The following is a 23,600-nucleotide window of genomic DNA, read 5'->3' as shown; positions in this document are numbered from 1 at the left end:
GCGCAGTGACTGAAATGCCTTCAGATAGCGAGTGAGTAGCTGCACGCAGTGGCATAATGACACTTGACTGCCCCCTGCCAATGTATATGAAGAGGGCCCTCCACGCTCCTGACCTGGTCAGAAGCTCTCAGCCCAGGGGCGCACTGCCAATGCCAGAGGGTGCCCCATAGAGATCTAGGCTCCTCACACTGCAGGCTGTTGCGCCACATTTGTAGTGCTCAGTGTGATGTACCACACATGTATGACAGCCGAAGAGGAGTATTATCAGAAACCACTTTTCAAAAAAAGTTTCTTTTGTTCATAATTCATAATTCAAAAGTTTCTTTTGTTCATAATTCATAGCTCTCACTCTTACTAGTTTTAGGGATTAGTAGTTTAATCAGCACTCTTTTTCTTTGCATTATGAGACTCTTAGTTATGCATTTATAATGGGAGAGCAAAACATCAAGAACTGGAATGCCAAGAATTTTGCCTGCACCGCATAAGTTACTGAAGTGTGACAAGAGGCAACTTCAGAACTATGATACAAAATATACCCACTGGGTAAAATTAGAAAGCAGAGCTGAGGCTCAACTCTATGACACTAATCAAGACACTACTACTAAACAAAGAGAGAGTAAGGGTATAGCAGGTCACTCTCGTACCCCCAAGAATGATTACAAAAACAACTGGAGAGTGATAGAACAAACCACACTTAAAAGGAAAATAAGGTGGGATGAAAAAGGAGTAGACAGAAGGTGAAGGAAAATCAAAGAAAGGTTTTTTAAGAACCCTCACTCACCACCTAGTGGTGACATGCTTCATCACTGGGTTCCCACTGAAAAGACCTAGCGTCTTTCCAGTGTGCTACAACGCCTGTTTTGCAGCGGAGCTGGTTGTTTGTGAGTGTTGAGGGTGCAAACGAAAAAAACCAAAGAGTGCTATGTGAGTGATTAAAGACACCTAGTCCACTGGGTGAAAAAATGGCCATTTTTTCACCCAGTGGACTAGGTGTCTTTAATTATAGATACCTTTTTTGAGTTTCCACTTAGCCTTGTTTTTATTAGTGCTAGTTGGGCCTTGAATAAAATAGTTTGCTGTCACAACTACGCACTTTTTAATCTGCACTCACATAGCACTCTTTGGTTTTTTTCGTTTGCACCCTCAACACTCACAAACAACCAGCTCCGCTGCAAAACAGGCGTTGTAGCACACTGGAAAGACGCTAGGTCTTTTCAGTGGGAACCCAGTGATGAAGCATGTCACCACTAGGTGGTGAGTGAGGGTTCTTAAAAAACCTTTCTTTGATTTTCCTTCACCTTCTGTCTACTCCTTTTTCATCCCACCTTATTTTCCTTTTAAGTGTGGTTTGTTCTATCACTAATCAAGACACTTCAAAATGATTGGCTACAAAAATATCATCCCGTCACTCCCGAGGCGTGCTTTCTAGTGCCCGTTTCAATGGCTGTACAGGGCATCCTGAGAGAGGGTCACACTGTTATACAACAATGATCAAGTTAGAAAGGAGACCTTTGTTTTCTCTCTATGGCGAAGGCTCGGGATGACGGGTTACTTGAGGCTTCCTTTGCCTGGATGGCAGGTCTGCCTGTGTCTCAGAGGGTAAGACGTTGCTGCTACAGAAGGCGCCTGTTCCCTTTACAGACAGTGCTAATGCTCAACCTTCTCGCTCTGTCGTGTCCTCTCTGAAAGCAGGGCACTGCTGTGGTATAGTGACTGAATGATGGCCTCCAATGCCATTTTGGCCAATGGAGTCTTTACCGTAACAGCGATTCCAGCAGGTCCACGAATAAAAATCACACCTCAAACGTGCAAGTAGAGTGACAACAAATATGGAGATTTAAGTATTAGGTGTTTCACCTTAAAAACTGTTGCTTTCACTTTTAATCTAACCTGCCTTCCATTCCGATCCCTGAAAACCCCATTAAAATGGCAGACTTTTGACTATTGACCCCGCACAGATGTTTTGAAGGAATCCCACTGTTTGATGCATTTCAGGTGGCAGTTACAACACTTGTGCAAGATTGCATACTGATGCTTGACCAGCCTCCCATCAATTCTCATCTACTGACCATGTCATTCTTGTGAAATCCTGAGCAACTCCCCAACTCTGGCAGCACTGGTAAAGAGTTACCCCCATTGCTGTATGACATACATGCTGCCTCCTGGCTGGTTGCCCTGTACCTGCATGAATGGCAGATCTGCCCACAGATGACCTACTTACGCCATTCCTCAAGGCTGCGTAGCCAAATATCTGAATGAATCGCATGTTTCCATATGGCTGAGGGATGCTCGTTTTGCGCTGTGACTGCACAACTTGCACGTTGCCTCATTGCTTTGCGACTTGCTTGTTGCCCCGTAGCTTCATGACACACGCTTTGCCAGTGATCAGTTCATTAGGTTCGGTGCTATTATCACGCCATCCTAGCGGACCTACCCACGACTCCGAAAGGCGGGCTGTGAATAAGGAAGCTGTAATTAGCTCGATCTCATTATAACCCCGCTTGGTGTAATCAGACTCTCAGCGCTGATACAATCCCAGCACTTCTCATCAGAATGGAAGGGGGGATAGGCCAACTGAACACCACAGGAGAGAGCAGGGTAATTCATATTTTAATATTTCTGCCGACATGCTGCTTGCTAGGCTAATTAGAGTACATAAGTGGTGAATTAGGAGGCAGACCTGGAGAGATGCTAGATTCTTTCCATGCCTGGTCTCTCCTGATCGCCAAAGGCAAGAGGTAAGAGGAGGACCACTGCATGCAATAATCCAATGGCCAGAGTGAGCACAAGGGGAGGATTGAGAGGGGGAAGGGGGGGAGGATTGAGAGGGGGGTAGGGGGGGAGGGAACAAAACCTCAACCTGTTTGTACTGGACTGAGAGGTCAGTGGTATCAGACTCAAAACAGCAATCAGAGCCGGCTCTCGACTCGGACCTGTAGACAAATGCATCCACCGCACTTATCAGTTTTGTACTTCTTGGTCACGAGTCTGATTCCTGACGGATCCACTCAGCTTCTCATCCTTCCGAGGTCGATCAATCGGGTAGATTTCACTGGATAAGAAACATCCGTTATCTGACAATATGGATCAAGTACACACACACCGTAGTCAAAATCATGTTCAGATGCCGCAAAACATAATTGGCAGTAGAATTTTTTTTACACAAGTCTGAATTATTTGATAGTGAAGTTAAGAGTGTAGCTCAAGTGAACGAAATTCTGGCCTTCAATGATCTTTGGCCGCATGCATTCATGGGACTCAAATGCGCTGGTCATTCAGAATTTGTCAGCGAGTTACTTCTCCAAGAGGGACCCACGCTTGCATTTTAAATAACAAAAGTATAACCGTCAAATACTTATATGTCTCTCCGTTGTAAGCTTTAAACTCATAAATGCAGGCGCAAGATCTATACAGACCGGCAGTGCCCTGACTCAGAATCGTGAAGCAGACGTAAATGCCCCACGGCCTATGCTTCAGAGTGGGGCTTGAGTAAGGCCCCTCGACTACAGTCCTTCGTTTATGTTATGTTATGTTAATTTATATTTGTTAAGCGCTTACTATCGGAAGGTCTCTAAGCGCTAGGCCACACAATAGGCTGTCACCAAGGTCATTCCAGCCTAATAGAAAATACAACTATTATCGGTCAAACTCAGCATCAAGGCCTGCCAAAACAGCAGCTGTCCATCCTGCGCTACTGACCCTTCCGGTTCTCTGCCTTGTCTCACTTCGATCATTTCCTGTTCCTCAAATGTCAAATCAGAGACGGGAGTAAAAAGGTGCGCACCTTTTAGTCTCCACTCAGCCCCTCGTACCGCGGTCGTTGGTACACGGAGGTGCTGCTCAGGCCTGGCAGTGCAGGGAGTAGAGGCCCAGGCCTGGCAGACGGAGCGCGCGGCTGGTGATTTCCACACGGGCAAGAACCAAGCGTGCGTATACTTAGCTGCGCCAGAACTTCACCGCATTAAGGGGCAGATTTATGTTAACTGGCGCATCCCCAGGGATGCGCCAGTTAATGTGCGCCATAGTGCGCCACAGCTACGCTACCCATGGTGCGCCGCATAAATGCGGCGCACCATGGTGTAAAAACGGCACAGATGCGTGACGCATCTATGCCGGAAATGTGGCGCATTGCTGGAGTTGCGTCGCAAGTGCGACGCAGCTCCAGCAAGGCTCGGGGTGCCCCATCTACACAATGCTGCGTCAAGACCTACGCCTGCTTGAAGCAGGCGCAGGGTTTTGACGCAGCATTGCCCTGAAAGTGACTGATTGAATTTCATAGATTTCACTCAGTCACTTTCAGGAGGCGTTCCTGCGCAAGAACGCCCCCCCCCCCCCCCCCCTGCGCAGGAACGCCTCCTTATGGCGCAGTGCTTTACAACGTGACACATCTCCTAGATGCGTCACATTGTAAATAGGGCGCATTGTTTGCGCCGCCGTTGCGTCAAATAAAGTGACGCAATTGCAGCGCAAAGAGGCTCAACGGCCTCATAAATCTGCCCCTAAGTGTCTTCACTGGCCTGTTAAGAAGCACTAACTTCAAGAAAACGAGTTCAATAGCTGCAATGAGCAAAGGCGAATCCTAAGAGGCCACGAGATGGGTACGACCCGCTGCCCCCCCTCCAAGTCACTCATTGATGGCAACAGCAACGCTGTTATTATCTGCAAGCCTGGTTGAGTCAGCTCTATAAAAAAACAGGATAAAGTTATAACGATTTAAAGGTTCCCAGAACCCCGTTTTGCTGCCAGCAGGATCCCAAGGTGACCCAAGAACCCCCAAAAAGAGACTGACCCCTCCGTTCGCTTGTTTATCCAAGCAGGCAGCTTCTGAGCGCCAGCCTTAAACCCTTCACCCCTTATTAATATTCCGCCTCTAATCCGCCGCTTTGCAGTTCATCCATAAAACGAGTGCGCAAGATCCCGTTTTATCTCCTCCGAGTCCGGGGTGAGCTGTAATTGCTGATACGCGGAGCCGCTCTCCCATTAGCCCCATCATGCCTCCCAGGGCTGGCTGATTTTTATAGCAGATAAAAAACAGGCGAAGGGGGGATATGAGGATGTGAAAAAAGGCACAGGTCTGCCGTTCCACCGAGACCCTAATTACCGTCCCCGCCGCCTCTGGCGGCCGCTTCTCTGAAAGACGAGCCCTTTCACAGGCGGAGTGTCCTTCCGCCCTCGGGGGGTTTAGGACAGTCAAGGTCAGGCAGGGCCGGCCTTCCCCGACTCCTCCGAGCCTCGAGATCTTCGTGTGAGGTTTCTAGGTGATAGCAGGCCTTCGGTCCAGGATCTGGTGATGCGGTTTCCAGGCAACGGCGGGTGCGTGGGTCTTGGAGGTGGTGGTGAGTTTTCAAGGTGATGGCAGGCCCGTGGGTCGCAATGTAACGTGGGGCTTACAGGTAATGGAGAACCTCTGGGTTACATTGTGGCGGTGGAGTCTGTTGACGGTGGGCCTGTGGTTTTTGATGTGGTTGGCTGGTTCATAGGTGATGGCGAACCTACTGGTCTCCATATGATATTGGATTCTAGCAGTGTTGGGCCTGCGGGCTGTGATATGGTGGCGGAGTTTCCAGATGATGGAGGGATGGCAGGGCCCGCAGTCATGGTGGGATTCTAGACTTGTTGTGAAGGAGAGCCCTGTTGAAGTGGGACTTCAGATCCTTGAAACCAAAAATGCACCACAACTGCGCCTAATCTGGCAGCTGGACTGCAGCCGGACTACAAGAGTGGTCCTGGGCTCACCTATAAGCAGGACTCCTCCGGTCTGATCCAGTGCTGGGGTACTTTCTGAATGCAGGGATGCCAAAGGCCATGTCGGCCCTTTCTTGAGTCCACCTCATGCCCCTCTCTCAAACCACCCTATACTTGCGGCTTCATTATCTCACGTTTTACTGCTTATTTTTCATCCCTACTTTCTGCTCCTTGCACTGCTTGAGAAACATCCTTTACTCCGCTTGCGTTACAACGCATTTCATTACCCCACATTTTTTACTCCGCAAAAACTTTTACAACGCAGATCTTTACTCCGCAAATCATTACAACACATTCCCTATTACAGCGCCCCAGTGGAGTTAGAATAGTAAATTGCGTTGTAATGGACAAAGCGTTGTAATGGACAATGCGTTGTAATGGATTGCTTGTAAATGTTTTTGCGGAGTAAAAAATGTGGGGTAATGGCACACATTGTAAGTGCGTGCAGAGTAAAGGGTCCTATTCCACTGCTTCCCTATCTTTCTCTTCCTCCTTCTTTCTCCCTTTTCTGCCTTTCTCTCTTAGTCAAAACCTGATGACAGAAAAATTAGACCCGGTCTCGATAAAGAAGAGTAGGTGGCCAGCACCTGCAACCACTGGTCCAAATTAAGCACTGGTTTGAGCTAAGGACCAGATAAAGAGGTGCCCCTGTGTGGGTGGGATTCCCAAGTAGCCCTCGATGGCAGGAGCTCAGACCATGCCACAAAAGTAGCTCCCCTTTTGGGGTGGGGCCAGTAGTACAACTGCAAGGGTGTGAGTAGTTGTGTGACCGCAAGCTAAGCTATATGTGCAATTCTTCAGTGGTGAGATGCAACACCAACTGTAACTGTTGTCTACTTGGCCGTAGTTCAAGGAACTCAGCAATATCGGTGACCCTACTGGCAGATTCCACATGCGACTACGCATGTGAACAACTGTGGAAGTCAGTCACTGTGGTACCGACGCTTCTGCAGCAGACATCTCCATTCAGTCCTCAAAGGATACAACCTCACGTTAAGGATGCACGTATTATGGAGCACATCAGTTGAACACTGCACATCCGGAGAGGACTGCTTCAGGCTCTATTAACCAGAGAGGGCAACTGCTACTCCATGCGCTGATTGGCACAGCAGTATTCTGGGGGGGAGCTACTGCAGTTTTGTGTGCTGGAGGATGCTGAGTGTCCTGGAAGAGACAGTAACTCTGACCCGCTCCTGTAGAAAACCAGTACATCATCTGCAAACGACAACCACTCAAGCCATGGAGCAGGGCATGGCAAGACAAGGCCGAGGCACGACTGCTATGAAGGTTGGTTAGGGCGAGAGAGGTAAACATCCTGCAGATGCATGGTGCAAGCTGTATGCTTTCAGGCCTCTCAGCTACAAAATCAATTCTTGAGGGATTGTACGAAGCGCTTCCCCTAGCAACATTACGTGGCGTGCTGGTGAAGTCTGTTGAGATATGTGGCAGCTGCGGAAAAGAAAGGGAAGATACACTGGACAGGAAACAAATCATGTAAGGAAAATATAGAAAACCGAGCAGTGAAACCATATCAATGTGACTCAAGCAAGGGCAGAAAAATGTATATTAAATTAGATAATACATAAAAACAAGTTGGGTCAAATAAACAGCCAAACGCGCTGCAGGAGAACCGGAAGCAGCATCTTCATCCCAGCATAATAACCAAGCACAATCATAGGGGAACTCGGAAACAATGAAATGGAGTGAACTTGTAAAACTCTGGAGCCAAAGCAATGCAAGAAGCTCAGCAGAAGAGGGCAGAGTCACTGGTGCCAGGCAGTCAAGCCCAGCATGAGCCTGGTTGTGATCCAGGGTCACATGCTTTCAGCTGTCACTGAGGTCCTCTTGATTCACCTAGCATCTGATATGCATCTTTATATAATGTGATGAAATAAAGATTCTTACTGAATCACACTTTGCATGGCAAATTCCAGGGACACATCAACATTCCTAAGGTGCCTTGCCGCTTTACTCACCCATAGAACTCGCAGGTCTGGTTCCCCAGCAGCACCGAGACATTGCTGCCCGCTCCGAGGTAGTGTCCAGTGATGGTCACCATGGTGCCCCCAGACTCTGGCCCTCGTAGCGGCGCCAGGTGGCTCACAACAGGGTCCTGGGAGGGAGGGAGAGAGGAATTGTAAAACCTGTTAGGACCCACCATCTGACTGCTTAAGAGACTCGAATGATGACCTGAAGAATCTGTGCAGAAAAGTCAAATGAGTTTAGGTGTCCAGGCAGTGCTCAAGGAAACATAGTTCTTCTCTGCAAATTGATTATGAAAGTAAAAGGCATTCACAGAGTCAATAGGTCCTGTTTTATTATGCTAACACATGGTGTGTTTGCAATATTGGAGGGAGACACCGTGGGGGTGGGAGTGGAAGGAGCAGACAGGGAGGTATGTGGTTGTAAAGTAATCCCTCATGCAATTCAATATAATTATTTGAGTAGAGTCGGACAGATATAACAGCCAATAGCATCAGGTGAGGGATGTATGCCCCAAGACCTGACTATCAGGCCTCAAGCCCATGGCTAAAATAGGGTGGACTAGTAAAACCAATGATGGAAGGAGGCGGGAACCCAAAGCCCACTCTACGGATATTGTTAGCCGTAGGTCGGTTTGACACCTGAGCTTGCAGCTTCCTTACCTACAGAAAGCTACATTTATACCGCTATATTGGAGCTAGTACGACCAATCCATGAATTATTTCACCTCTTACTCTCAGGAGAAACCCTTTCAGTGGCTTTTGTTTCCATATCTGCGAGCATCGCTGTCAAGAAAATGAACCACCCAACAAGGGACACAATATCCCAGGACCTCTTGATGCTCTTCTTCCTCACCAACAGTCAACTCAGCCAGAGTTTATCCTGAGTCGCCTCATCGACACTAAATACATATATGGAATTTGGTCTGGCATCCTGGTCCAGACAGCTATGCATTTCAGCTCTCCTGCAGATGGCCATCTCTTTGATAGTACCTCTATCCTCGGAGTCAAGCACCTCTTCAAATGCAATCCAAGAGGAAGGGCCCTCACAAGAGAGAGGAGCACAGAGAATACCAATGATGCGGCATCCCCCACCCCCCCTTCAGCTCCCAACGTCAGAATAATGAGAATCAGTGGCGTCTGGTAGGTACAGCTTAGAGGGGGCAGGGTAGGCAACATACACCCATGCATTTACATGCAGATACATGCACACCCCCTTTCACAACACTCACTCACAAATACACATACATTCATACATACAAACACGCATCATACAGTCAATTAAAACACAACACCTACCTGCTGCAACACTCGGCCCTGGGCTCTTCAGGGCTTCAAACTGAAGCTCCCCACTGTCATGAGGGGGAGGGCCTTGGGGACCTTTAGCGAGCTGAGGAGTTCACGTCTCATGAGCTGTGACATCCTAAGCCCAGCAAAGTCCTGTTTGTTTGACATGTTACCCATAAAAGCAGGGCACATGTCCTAAAAAAGAAGTGGGGGAGCGCTGACGTCACAACAGGAAGTGACGTCACGAAAGGTGGCTTGCACTCAGTCGCAGTTTATAGTTATCGGGCTCCCGGTAAAATACGTGAGGGGATGCCGTCCACCCACATGGTACCCCGGCTCGAGCCCTGCATATAAGATATTAGCGTGGACAAAGTAGGTAAAAACAAAAAAAACTAGCGGTCTCTACAACATAGGCTGTCCCTTCCAAGCAGGTATAGAGGAATGGAGGGTCTGTGTCCCCAAAAGAAAGAGCAGGTGCTGTAAACAAGCTCACACAAAAACACCCAGAAAAAATGATAGCAAGAACAAAGCGTATTTATACCGGAGTCATCAGCGTCGACGCAGTGATATCATCTATCCAAAGGCACTCATTTTATCATCTGCAGATTGATGAAAGTTGGTGTGGACCCGCCTGTGACAGTGGGATGCACACGCATATCAACGACAGGCAGTAAACCTGCCACACGGTGACAATAACAAGCAACCTGAAGACAAACCGTGCATACAAAGCAGGGTCCGCACAAAGCGCAGTATGCCCTCGGGTTCCTGTGCTCGGTCCTCGGCTCCCAGTGCTTGCGAGAAGACGCAGAGTGTGGGTTGGTGTTTTGCAAATAATTACTTTTGCTATTTGGTGTTATGGTGCTACCATGTGCCTCAAACTACATGAAGCCTCGCGAGATGAAAGAGTTGTTGGCCGCTCCCGCCCCTTCCTGCGCCCCAGCACCAAGAGGAGCGGAGATAACGTCCTGTGACGAGGCCGGTCCCGCGGGGGCCGAGCCGGGCGGCTCCCAGGCACCAATCAATTTTACGAGTGTATTTAATGACATCGAGCGGCCTTAATGCAGTCTGCAGCGGTGACCGCCGTGCCGCCAGAGGGGCAGGGAGCGGCGGCGCACCGGCAGCCCAGAGCGGCCATAATGAGGAAAATAGCGAACACGGGCAATTTGAAAATTATGCAGAAAGGGCCAAAACACACGACTAATAATGAGGAACATATGTTTAACTAGGCGCTGTAAGGTGTTTGCAGGCAATTTATTTTGACAGTCACCTTGCAGCGGGTTCCAGGGAGGGTTCACAGCGCAGAGCACACCCCTGTCCATTAGCTGAGGTCATGTCCTACGCCTGAGGCCCCTGAGGGCCACACAGGTGGACAAGGTCGCCACACTGCCGCTGGGGAGGTCGAGGGATCGAAGGCGCTTGCCACGGAACCAGGGCACTTGTACAGCTCATCGATCTGTTCTCTGAGTGACAGCAGCGCTAGAGAGACGGCCCAGGAGAGAGGCCAGCAGAGGGGAGGGGCAGGGAGAGGAAAGGACGCCATGCACTATTGAGCCATAATGGGTAGGACTAGGAGAAAGAGACTTGCAAAGGTGAGATGGGGCGGGTTCGGTGGGGAGACCCTAGCACTATTACAGGAAGCGCTTTGGGAGAGGGACGGGGTTGGGAAAGGAGGCTCAGCACCTGTGAGAGGTCTGGGGGGCGAGACCTGCAATAGTGAGGCAGAATAGGAGAGAAACCTCCACAGGTAAGAAAGGAGGGCTTAGGGAAGGAGGCGCAGTAGCACTGAGAGAGCCTGTAGAGCGAGACGTACAGAACTGCGATAAAATGCAAGAGACACCGCGGTGGGGTGAGAGCGCTGCGGAAGGATGCCTGCACTACGCAGACATGTTGCGGGGCGAGGCCTGCACAACTGCGATGAAAGAGAAGAGAGACCTTGCGCTAGAGGCATTGGGGCGAGACCTGGAGAGAGCAGGGGAAAGAGATCTAAACTGATAGTAGAAAGTAGGGAGATTGACTAATACCCCAGGGAGGAAGCAGGGTAGCAGTCAGGGCAGGGGAACCCTGGCAGAGGCCTGGATCTGTGAGGGGACTGCATGACTGGGAGTAAATGGGGCAAGAGACTCGAAGAACTAGGGGGGACCAGCAATGGGTGTCTGCACCACTGGGCAATGCACAGAGCAGAACTCAGGACAAGAAGCTCAGCTGGCCTAGTGGAGGGGAAGAAATAGGCTTACTCCATTCAGCGATGGCAGAAGGTTGAGTAGTGCAGAGTCATTTGTAATATAAATTATGGATTTTAGAGAGAAAAAGTGCTGGGGGCAGAATTCAACACCTCATTTACAAATGAGGAGGTAATGTGTCCTGCCTGGAATTCCTTCAAAATCTTATATATGAAACATGGATCCTCAGTACAAAATATTGGACCTGGCGTTGCTATTCCAGAGCCTTTACTTGATTCTAAATTCAAAACGGTGACGTCTTTAGCCAAGCGGAGGCTGCATTTAGTATGTTATGTCACAGGATGGTGAGAAAATAGGACAATATCCAGAAAGCAGGCAATAAATGTATCTGTGAACAGGCACCAACAGGGTAAGCAGGCAGTGCTCAGTGCTATCATATTGATCAGTTTTCGAACCAAAACTTGCTTTCCTTGGATAACACACTTACGTCCACGCCCTCCACTTAATCGCCCCACTCTACAAGCACTTAGACAACCGACCCCGTGAGCGACAGGGTCAGAGTACCCCCCAAAATCTCTGGCTCGCTACTGGAGCTTGTAGGCCGCAAAGGACCCCGGCCTGTCAGAGCACCGTTCTTTATGGGCCTAAGTGGTCGCGGAGCCCCGCCCCCGCGCATTAATCCTGCTTCTCAGTGCCGGGTCGCTCATGACGTGGTCCGGGCGCCTTGACATTTATGACTTGTAACGTGATTGCATTAAGTGTTCCGTGCTGAGGTGCCAGAGTGGTTTAGTAAGGATCACGAGGCAATACGTCTTCCATACGAGGCGCCTGCCGATTTACAACTGGGAGGCGTGCACTGGATGCGGCGGCAGCAGACAGAGGCAAAGAAGAACCTCAGATGAATAACAACCACTTCACAAATGATTTCCCGTCATTCGGTGATATTATGGAAGTGGAGTTTTCAGCACTTCTAAGCACAAGGTGAAAACCCCTACTTCATAGTTTGTGCTTCAGAAATAGGAAAATAACACCAAAGAAAGTGTTCCTGAGCAAACCTTCTATTTGTTATCATGAAGCAAAGACATTCCCTGTGAAAGTGTGCCCCAGCCCACACAGCTCCCTCTTGCCTTTTGTCGAGGTATTTCACCTAGATTGAAAGTATATGCACTTGCGCCCATTTGTTGTGACATCTGCGCGTGAATGCGTCACGATGCAGCCCCCATTTTCTTTTTTTTAATTTACAGAAGAAGATGTAGGATGCTCCTCTTGGAGTGGTAAAATGAAAAAAAGAAAATGTGAGGGTAAGCACATTTTAAGAAAGAATTCCCCCAGCTGCAAATTGCACCTTTCAGGCCCTCAATAAACAAAAATATTTGTAAAAATATGGAAGTGATGGGAAGGTGAGCGGTATTAACGGTAGAAAAGGCGGGAGGGTAGGAAGTACACTTGACATAAAGATATGCCACTAAGCAGGGTGGGCAAACATTTGATGACGATGCACTGAACAGAAAAGGCTCTTCTCGCAATGGCCCAAGTAAAAAAAAACACCTTAAGTGTGTGCTACCAGGCAGAAGTGAAAGAGATTCATGCACTGAATATTCATTACAACATATTGCATTTGCCCCTTAAATTATGCTGCTGGGTTTACCAAGTCATTAATCGCTCCTAAAGTAATATATAGGATAGACATTCATAATAAAGAGGCAGAGGTGGACCAAAGCAACAAAAAGCAAATTGTGCAGTTTATAGCGACACATTTTGTGATAGTTTTACTTCATTATTTTGACATTTTGACATATGTTAACACTGGGCACGGTGTAATCTTATTAGTACCACTTTTTCTCCCAAATACAGCAATAAGTAACATAAAGGTGACCTTTCCCTTTGCTAAGAGCCTTCCACCAAGGGGCAACATCTGTTGCTGCGTTTTTAGTAACTTTTGAACCGTTTGTTAAAATCTGCTGATTATGTAGCAGATGATGTATTTTGTGGCAAAGGCGGCAAGTCCGTAATTAAGCGGAAACTGCAGCAGCCACATAATCGCATAATTTCAGGGGCCCTGGGTGTACTCCTTTTCAGCTGAATGTAATCAGAAAGTGCTTCACATACGATCTCCTTTCCTCTGTCGCAAGACCTATAACCACTGTACATATAGGGCACTCCTCAGACTCGCCCATGAATCATAGCAGATCTTTTCTCTAAGCCTGATGTCTGTACTCACCACAAAGGTATACTGCTGGGCAGACTTGGCCATGAATTCAGCCTTACACTCTCCGATGCAAAGCAGCACTGGGCCCGAAGTGATGCCGGGCTCTGCCTGGCCCATCTCACAGACAATCCTGAAGAAACAAGGGGAGACATTGAGACAGAGGCCACATTCTCATTCTCGTACCAGACCTTCTGAGAGCTTTGTTGGCATACACACATAGGAATGCAAGACCCACCCTCAGAACCATGCGCTGTGGAAACAAGCAAGCAAGGAATAGCTGTACTCCAAAAGCATTTCTTGTTGAGTTTTATAGAGAATGCCAATGACATCCTAACAGTTTCTCAAAGTTTCCAATGAAGATTCCATATAGTTTCGTACTTTAAAATCTATGCAATTGAACTACTTAGAGGTTCCAGTTTGTAGACGCAAAAGAACAGGAGGCTCACACTTCTCAATATAAGGACCTAAACTCTGGAACGCCCTTCCGCCCCATTGAGACTTGAGTAGGACCGCTTTCATTTTAGGAAGATCTTGAAGACCTGACTCTTCACCCAAGCTTACAGTTAGACCAGGACCATCCTTACCAGTAACTCTTTGTGGAAAGTAACTCCTCCAGCGCCAAGAAACCGTTGGTGAACGAGCGCTAGAGAAGTTCCTATTAACATAACATAGTTCCACAACAATATGAGAAAGTGTCTTAATAGTTCCCCAGAAACCCCAAAGGAGTTTTAAAACAATTCCTAACATTTTCAGTAAGTGCCAGAGATGAAGGCACACAGCTGACCCACTAACCATCACAGCCGATCTTGGCCTTCGGTCACAGTCAAGCCACAGGTGTCCACCATCCTGCATCCTCACCAAATCCGGAATCCATAAATGCATTCAGGAAGTGCAGTGTGCACCATGGCTTCCCTCTGGTTCACGCTTCAGTGGCAGATGGCAGTTTGTAACAATCATAGCAACTTGTTTTTTACTTTCTGTGTGCTACCTGACACTGTAAATAAAACGTGATGTTTCTAACTAATGTAATGGTACACAAAATTGCTACCTCAGGTGGATGAAATGCTCAGTCAGCCCCAACCAAACGTGGCACGTAGCTGTCACGCACATATGTCCGCAGTGAGGGCTTAATCCAAAAAGCTACCTTACATTCTATCCATCTCATTATATGACATTGATGAGATCCCAAAAAACACTTTTTGGGGCTTCAAAGAACACAAGGAGCCGGCACTGTCCGCGTTATACAGAACACCAAGTTCGTCATTGTTATCCCAACTATAAAATTGGGGGTGAAATCATTACCCGACTGGCGAATCTCTGTGAACACATCACTCAGATCTTTACACCAGACAGAAAAAATGTACATGCCAGGATCATACATATAGGACTTCTCCCTGTACACTTTGGGCTATTGCGGCTACTCTTGGCCCAAAGCGATTTTTTCATTTTTTTAATGAAAAAACATTTGTGGGCCCTTCGATAGGCCAAGGTCTAGGACTGAGTAAAGCTTATAATACAAATGTCATTGGAATGGCTATATAAAGCGCATACGAAAAACACATGCACATTTGTAAGACAAAATATTACATCTTTCTTATGAAAACCTACTTTCAAGCCTAATGAAAAAAATGTACGAACGTTTTTCGTGGAAAAGCACATGACTCCATTTCTCTTAGTAGCAGAAATAAATGATGCATCTGACAGCAGCTGTGTGTGCATTTTAGTTTCAAGAAGAGAATTATGCAATTTTAAAGATTTTCTTTCAGATTACAAGTCTTTAGTATTAAACATCACGTTCACAAGACAGGTACTGTACTATGCTATTTTAACACACTTGCCAGGCGCCTTACTGCACACCAGATGTTATTTCAGAATATTAGATTGCATTTGCACCTTCCCTCGCTGGACCAACCTTCCCCACACGGTGGGAAATCTGGCAGAGCGGTACTATCGGACGCGGTGAGTAGCAGATGGAAGCCAGATCTCTCTGACGACACATGCCCTTCTCCCAGCAGACCTGTCTGCCACAGGCTCACGATAACATGGTTTGTGGGCCCTGGGAGCGCTGGCTTGGGCCCTGAACTGCTCTGGGCAAGAGGCTAACGAGGTTTGCGGCAGCCATCTTGAAAGCACATGCCAAATTTGGAGGAGGGATGTTTTTCAAATTGGATTAGGAACGATCTGCGACGGACCTTTTCAGGAGGTCAGCTCGGGCCCCATGACAAATTAAGACAGGGGTACCCCCTGGGGCGTGTGACTAGGACAAATGTCCCTTTTTACCAAACTTAACCTAATTCTGGTCTGAAAGCCTGTTATGTCAAGCAAATCGAAGGCTCCGCCCTGCCCTTGGGGGCAAAAAAGATGCAAAATCGAATTCCCGCCAGTACTGAATGGGAGAAATCATTTCTGAGCCCACCCAACCTAGACGTCTATTTAGGAGAAAGGGGGGCGGTCCCGTCAAATCTGCAATGACTTGGGTTTGCTTTGGCTGCGGGAAGGTCATGATCAGAAACACATTTGTAGGATTTAATAGGCTTATGTAGTCCATTCCTTTATAGCTATGGGCACGCCAAGCTGCACATGGTACACATTTACTTTCCTCTCACAATGGGACCACATGGGTTGGCATGCTTTGGTTTTAAGCACTGATTTATGCAGTGTGTTGTTTCTTTCATGCATTCTGTAATTTATTTTGAAGTTGTTTTTGTCCCAGCAATAAAAGTTTTGTTTGTTCCACAGTTTTGCCAGCTGTAGTCCAGTTGTGTCCAGGGTTCATGTACTGAACATTCAAGTGTGTGCACAATATTCCCGTTTAATTTCTGAAAGGGCATACAAAAGCCTTCCTGCAGTGGACAAGGGAGGCAGAAAACTGCCCAAGAACAAAGAGAGCTCAAAACTCACAAAGCCGTAACACTTTAGTGCGGACATGTATTTGAGAGACCAATCTGAGCGCCTAATTTACACCCCAGTGGACCGTCCTGAGTTGTGCAGAAGGTGTAGGAAAGATCAGGATTTGCAAGATGAGTGCATGAAAGTGTGCGCGACAGAAGGAAATAAGAATTAAAGAGGAAGATATGAGAAGTGAAAATAGCATTCAAACTAGTGATTTTATCGAAACCAAAGCATTGTTGGAATAGGGCTAATTACAAAGTTAGAAAATGCATGTAAGTTACACAGAGTAATTTGCACAACGTGTGTTCGTATCATGAGTGTACACATTTTACAGGATTTGATAGAAAGTCATGTGAAGCACTTTTGCAGATGGTGTTGTTGCCCTCCATGCTTTAGTCGATTCCCCCATACTTTGTGAGTCGTCCCTAATCAGTTTATATCATATCCCTGGGTTTAGGCTAAGGCCCTTCTACCATCAGACCTTATGCATTCACAGCAGATCACAGAGAGAGGAGTTCATTGACTGGTAGGATTGGTCATTCCTTAGTGCAGTTTAGTCGTTTTTGTCAGGTAACTTGAAAAGGTGTGATTCAAGGCTGCCATGTGGGTTTGACTGGCTCTACTGTAGGTTCAGCTTTTTGTCATGCACCTATTGGCAATAGCGTTCGATTGTGTGGCGTAGATGTATCAGTGTCTCTCTAAAGGGAAATCACATCACTTATCGCTGAGGGTTGAAGGCTATTGGAGCATAACATCACAAACATAGAACTAGTTAACAGGTCCCACAGGTACAGCCGTTTTCCTTTCACAACACAACCCACTGAACTGTATTTCCCTCATTATCCCCAGTCTCTTGCAAAAACCACTAGGCTTACCCATAGCGAAAACACTCGAAGGGAAGGCAGCCCGGAGTCAAAATTCTGGGAAGAAATATCGATCAGCCAAACCAGGCAAAAACATTAGCGCCACCTGGATCATTCCCTGCAGTTACTCGGCATCGAGGAGTTCTGGGGAACAAACCCATCCCAGCAGGCGTTAAAACCTGTCATCAAGAGAAGAGTCCGGCACTGGTCTTTTCATTCTGACAGGGCAAAACTGTCCAGAAGGAAACACGCCTGGGCAGTTATTTCTGATTTCAATCCGGGGGTCGAATCACCCTACCTATCAAGCACATACTCACTTTTATGGAAGTTGAAGATTATGGCACTTAGGATGGGAGAATGGCCTTTCTTAAAGCATGTACCCGAATGGCATCGCTATAGTGTTAACATTAAATGTAGGGAGTGTGGCTATCACTCAGAAGCAATGGAGCACATAGTCTGAGCATGTCCTGCATTGCTTAACTATAGATGGACTTTGCTGAGGGGTGAATGGATCAAACTCTGGGTTTGAACATGCCGGCAGTCCATAATAGCAGCTAAGAACCCAGAAAATAGGAGGTTCACAAAATGTGTAACAGAGCGGCGAAAAAATTGGGGAAAACGGGGCTGCAAATTCCATTGTCCTCAGCAGCACGGCCGCGACGCAAGTTGACCAATTCATGAACTCTTGATCATCCGGTGTTGTTTATCAGAATACTGCCTGTTCTCTCAATTTTAATTGTACATAAGATTTTTTTTAGAACTTTTTAGAACATTAACCCCTTCCATGCGGCCGCAATTCCCCTGGTGTGCTGTAAACTACACGAACAGGGGCGGGCCGTGACGAACCCCAGCCGTCATCAGCACACGAGCACAGTCGTGCATGACGGCTGGGGTTCGTCATCAGCATGGAAGGGGTTAATGCCAGGCCTGCCACATTCCTGATTTTAAAAACGAGACTGTGGCCTTTTGACATACTAGGTTCCGGGCACTATGGCCATTAACTACCCTTGGGAAATTTTATTCTAACTTTTTTCTCTTTTGTACCAAAAATTTGTCCTTTAAACCTTTTGTACATATAAAAGATATGCTTTCTTAAATTGTTATGCTTTTAAGTAATCAAACAATAAAGATTAATCATTCAATCATACGAAGGTTCATCTAGAGGAACATATCAGAGATGGACAAAACTAGGAGAAAATACAGACGTTCTTCTGACAAGTCTATACATTTGAAGGGCCAGTAAGGCAGAAGCCAATGCTTGAAGAATGACTGACTCTGCTCCTCCTGGGCAATCTTTCATTGATGCGTTTGAGAAGTCACAAAAAATACCCGGTTCCAGAAAGTAGTGTGTGTAGTGTCACACAAGACTTGCTTCCAAAATCTTACATGAGTAGATTGCGGTATATCCCACTCCTAAACATTTTGACCTGCACACATCAGAGGGCATTAACTACTGGTAATTACATGAATAACAATTATTGACCTCAGGTGTATAAGTGTGAGCTGGATTGGAAACAGCTGTTAACACCCGACAGCAGAAGGGCACTAAAGTTGCCAGCACCCGTCCAACTACGAGAAGCTCATGCTCTGTAAATATGTAATATATGTGTCCAACCCTAATCGCTTCAAGTCTTCTTAAAATGTAATCTTGATTGTATTTGCAACTTGTGTATATGTAACTTTCACCAATAGTATCTGTAGTAGACTTATCTACTTAATACCATTCTTATGTGATTTAGAGTTTATCTGTTTCGATCTTTTATGCCATTCATCTACTTTGAAGTCCTTATGTAATGTAAGTGGTTCGACTGTAAAGTGCTCTGACACCTTCGGGTAAAGTTTGCACTATCTAACAACAAATAAATAAATAAATATACCCACCCAGCCTGATTATGTTCTCTTGTACCACTTCTTTCTGGTAGAAATTGTACTAACTCACTATCCTAGTAAAAGAGAATGATCCTACATCAACACTGCCTGAAAGAACACCTCCTTGGCTGGACTCTCCTAACTTCTATGTCATTGTGTCAACCCTCCTCTTAGGAGTGCAATGGAGCAGGGATGGCCCAACGCACATGTATTGCCCCTTCTTAAGAAGGATGACTGGGGCATTAAAGCACAAATACATGGGGAAGAAATTCAGCCTTTATCGAGTTTAGAAGGTGGAGCTGAAAAGGTCCTTCTAGTAGCTGCTTCCAGGTACTCACTGGAGTTTGGTTTTTAGCTCATCAGGTCGCTGTCCTCAGACAGTCTCCACACCAGGACATGGTCTCTGACTGGCACCTCGCTCTTCCCGCGTTTCGAGCAAACATGGAAATGCGTCACAGGCGCCTGGGCAGGCTGCGTCGTTTATTTAAGCACGTGGGCCGGTGACAGCAGCTTCATCCAGCAAGCCCTGAGCTAAAGTCAATGCATCGACTTCACCAAGAAAACTGTCAGCAGGAAATGGAAAATAGGCATGTAGCAGCAGACGAGCAAATAAACCCATGAAAGGGACATATGTTCTGCTGTTTTTCTGATATTTGGGAAGGACAGCACGCGTTCATTTTGTTGAATTTTATTCAAGCAGCAGAAGCGGTGGCATGACTGTGTGGACTCCGTGTGGAGAGATATGTACAGAATACAATGAGACAAAATGCTTCTAAAAAAGGGCCCGATGAGGGCAGGGGCCAGAGGGAAAAGAAAGGCAATATGTGAAGAAAGCGGGCAGTTTTATTGTCAGAAGTTTCATAGATGAGACCGTAGATAGGACTGTAGGCACTTTTACTTTTTTCTCTGTTTATTAATGGGATTGTTTTGCCAAGCGCTGGCTTAAGCAAATAGCTACTTCCTAGCAATTGTTATCAAAACTTTAGTAAATATGAACACAAGCATGTCTGAGAATTTGTAAGGGGAGCATGAGGGAGGCGCATGACTGACATACGCCTGGGACAGATATGGTGGACTGTTGTGAGTAATAGAAATGATGGACTGACTACACAAGGGTGGAAAAGAACAAGCATTGGCAAAGTCAATAGGTTTGGTTAAAAAAAACCTGTAACAGAGCAGTTCGCATCTTTTTGTAGAACGTGCACCATGAATATGCATGTCTGCAAAATGACATGTTTTTTTTTCTTTTTAGTTACCAATCCGAGTTGGATCAGTAACTACGAAGAAAACAGAAAGAGCAAAAGTGTTTTTACCTTGTTTACAAATCAGGCTGGGGAACGAAAGCAACATGGTCAGCAAAAAACAACAGTGGACCAGTGGGCGGATGCCGAAGCAACACCGGATGCCTATCCAACTGGGGAAGGGTATTGGCTACTCTTAAGCAGCACAGGTTTTGTGGTGTTTGAAATGAGCACAGGTCTCATAAGCAACACGGGGACAGACAGGAGGAACGAGAAAGCAACACATGGGTTGGGGAAATATGGAGGGTGAAGTTGGGAGAAGGAACAGAGGAAAAAGAGATGGAGGGTTAGGGGGAGTAAGCAATACAAAGGGTGCGGGAAAGTAATGGAGAGAACCACACAAGCGAGCAAAACAGGGAAGGGGTGAAGAGAAGCACACTGCTGACAGGGAGCTACACAAGGGCAGGGGGAGAGAAGTATATGACAAAGACAACTTGAAAACACATGCACTCACTCCCATGAGGGCTTATGACAAAGAAAAACAGTAGTGCTTAAAAAGCAAGCAGTGAAATCAGAAATGGTAGTCAATCAAGGAGATGGTTAAGAGGCAATGCTCCAGGGGAGGGACAAACACAAGACTGGCATGCTGGGACACGTGTAAGAAGGAGGCAAATAAGAGACAGTAAATACAACCAATGATAAACAACAGACAGTTTCCAAGCCCCTCTATGTTCTTGGTCAAACACAATCTGTTGTGCAACAGAGCGTACATGATCTGTCTAGTAGGCAGGGCCCTGGAATTATATGATTGTGAGGCTGCAGCATTTTTCGCACAATAGTAGATTTGCTGCATTTGCCACAAAATCCGTCACCTGCTTGCTGCATAACCTGCAGGTTTCAACAATTTTATTTTTCTAGACCAAATGGTTTAAAAATGACTAAAATGCAGTGCCAGTGGAAGGCCTTTTGCAAAGCTTGACTAGTAACTTTTCTGTAGCTCATTATAAGATATGTTTGTTAAACTTGTACTAATGAGGTGCAACCAATGCCCAGATAGTGTCAAAAAGTGTACAAATGATGGCAAAAGAATGAAGTAATACTATCACAAAATGTGCCACACTACGCCACATAATTTGCCTTTTCTTGCCGCATAATTTACTTGACCCTGTTGCATAATTGGGTGCTCCCCAGCTGCATAATTCCAGTGGCCCTGCTAGTAGGAAGCAACAACACTGGAGAATTGCAGAGGAAGATTAAGGGGCAGAAAGGCAAAAAAAGACAAACTTATAACAATGAGCCTGAGAAACAGGCAGGGGGAAGAAACATTTGGAAGAAATGCAAAGGAGAGACACGAGTGATGAGGGACATGTAGGACAAATGCACAAGGATCAGATAGGGGGGAGAAAAACAATTGGCAGGCATGCAGTTTATGTACCCCACAGACATACACATTACAGGAACATGTGAAAAATGTACTAAAGAGGCACCAAAGGCAAATTTGATTAAGAAATATATACTAGATACTCTAGTCCAACTATAAGCAAGGACACTATACAGCTGTACAGCCATTCCAGAGAAAAGCTAAACAAAGAGATGTAACTTTACCAGCGGATGCTAAAAGAAGCATACCAAAGACAGATACCAGTTAAATACTGCACAGACACGGCGAACATAAATATCAGATGTATGTACTAAAGAACCAAAGAGATACCCGAAGCATATCAGCACTAGCGTCTGAGAGCATGTGTAGAGAGCTCATCAAGACAGATTCTGGAGTTCTGAGCTACAATTGCACTATCAAATCATAACAGCAAACAATATCAATGGCTGGATAGTAGACAAAACACATATTGGAGTGGATGCTAAAAGTTCATGGGACTCAGAATGGAATAGAACCGATGTGAACAGACTGCAGCCCCTCACTGCTTTACACGTTTGTCCCCGCTGTTTGGTCTTCAACAATTACTAAACAGGATACCTTCAATATTAAGTGGTGGTCGTACAAACCTTGGATGCCAATAGGGAAACTAGCATGCTGAAATCCAACACTTTACAAAAATAACAAACACCTTGTAATATGCAACAAAGAACAGATCTGGACCTCAGCGATCTGAAAAGCAGCAATGTAGATTAAGGCAAAAGAAACACCTGGCGCCCAACAACAGAACAGGCATGTTATCAAACAGTGTAAACCAGGCCAACACATGCCTTTGCTATGCTTCAATGATTGGAAATAAGAAGAGTATGTGTGTGAATCTACACAGGCAAAACAAGGTGTGACTGCAAAGGCACTGAGTACCAGGGGAATATCAGCTCTGGCATTCAGTCCGGTGCCAAAGAAAAGAAAAGTGTTGAAGAAGTTGAGTAGGGCAGGGGTCTCCCCATCAAACCTTTTATCACACAAGCAATCATTGATACATTTTTAATCAGGATTCATTTATCAAAGGTTCATTCATACCATTTGTTTTTGTCAAATTCACATAGATCTGGCATGTGTACCCCATGAACATGAGATGAGTTATACTCATCAGAACTGCACCCCCGGTGAATGCTCTCTACAAGTCCGTAGACACAGCGATTGGTGGCATTTGCTGTACCAAGCTGCAGCTCTGACATTGCCATCTGCCTCCCAATTCAGTTGTCATTGCCCCAACCACAGGAATTCCCTGTGTTTCCATATGTAGATCAAAAATTATTAAAAATGTACCCCCTTCTGGTGTACCGAAAATGTTCATGAGGATGTAGTGGGAACACTGTCCCAGTGTATATCTGAAGTTAACGACTGATCCTCTTGGACTCACAAGAGAAGGAGCGTGAATACAACATCATTGCTCACACCCTTCTTGGCACACAGGGGAGTGGTGTAAACAAAGAGATCATGGCCCCTGTAAGTGTGAGGCGTAATACGTGAGGACCTTGCCCTGTCGTACACAGTTTGTTAGTACGCGGTTTTAAATCCTCAGCGACCACAGAGCGCAGGGTACTCACTGCTCGGCGATGATATACTGCTCCTCCAGCGGCCGGCACTGCACGCCTGCGACCTGGACATTATTGGCGATCTCAGAGAAGTCCAGGCCCAGGTTCACGCCGTGGATGGTCACCCTCGTTCCACCTTCAGGAGGACCTGACATGGTCATGATCTGAGAAGGAAACACACGGACACAGCCAAAGTCAGGTTCTGAAGTACTGAGAGGTTTAGAGGTTGGAAAGAGTGGATAAACACAACAGTACAACCACGGTCAGAATCCAGAATATGGAGGTAAGAAGATCACAATCTAAAGGTCAGCACTATATACTGCAAAGGTCAACAATAACCACATTCCAAATTGTTA

General features: G+C 46.4%; 1 protein-coding gene across 1 annotated transcript in view; it reads right to left on the bottom strand.

The window, feature by feature from the left end:
* Positions 1-23,600, bottom strand: part of PLXNA2 (plexin A2) — a 563,332-nt gene that overhangs the window by 131,548 nt on the left and 408,184 nt on the right. Inside the window, exons 13-15 of the mRNA XM_086923371.1 lie at positions 23,257-23,408; positions 13,416-13,533; positions 7,722-7,858 (exon numbers count right to left, since the gene is read on the bottom strand). Coding sequence (XP_086779497.1) covers positions 7,722-7,858; positions 13,416-13,533; positions 23,257-23,408 — 407 coding nt within the window. The remainder of the gene's footprint in view (positions 1-7,721; positions 7,859-13,415; positions 13,534-23,256; positions 23,409-23,600) is intronic.

Source organism: Lissotriton vulgaris, chromosome 5, assembly GCF_964263255.1.
Source record: "Lissotriton vulgaris chromosome 5, aLisVul1.2, whole genome shotgun sequence".
NCBI lineage: Eukaryota > Metazoa > Chordata > Amphibia > Caudata > Salamandridae > Lissotriton > Lissotriton vulgaris.
This window is presented reverse-complemented; position numbering and strand designations above follow the sequence as displayed.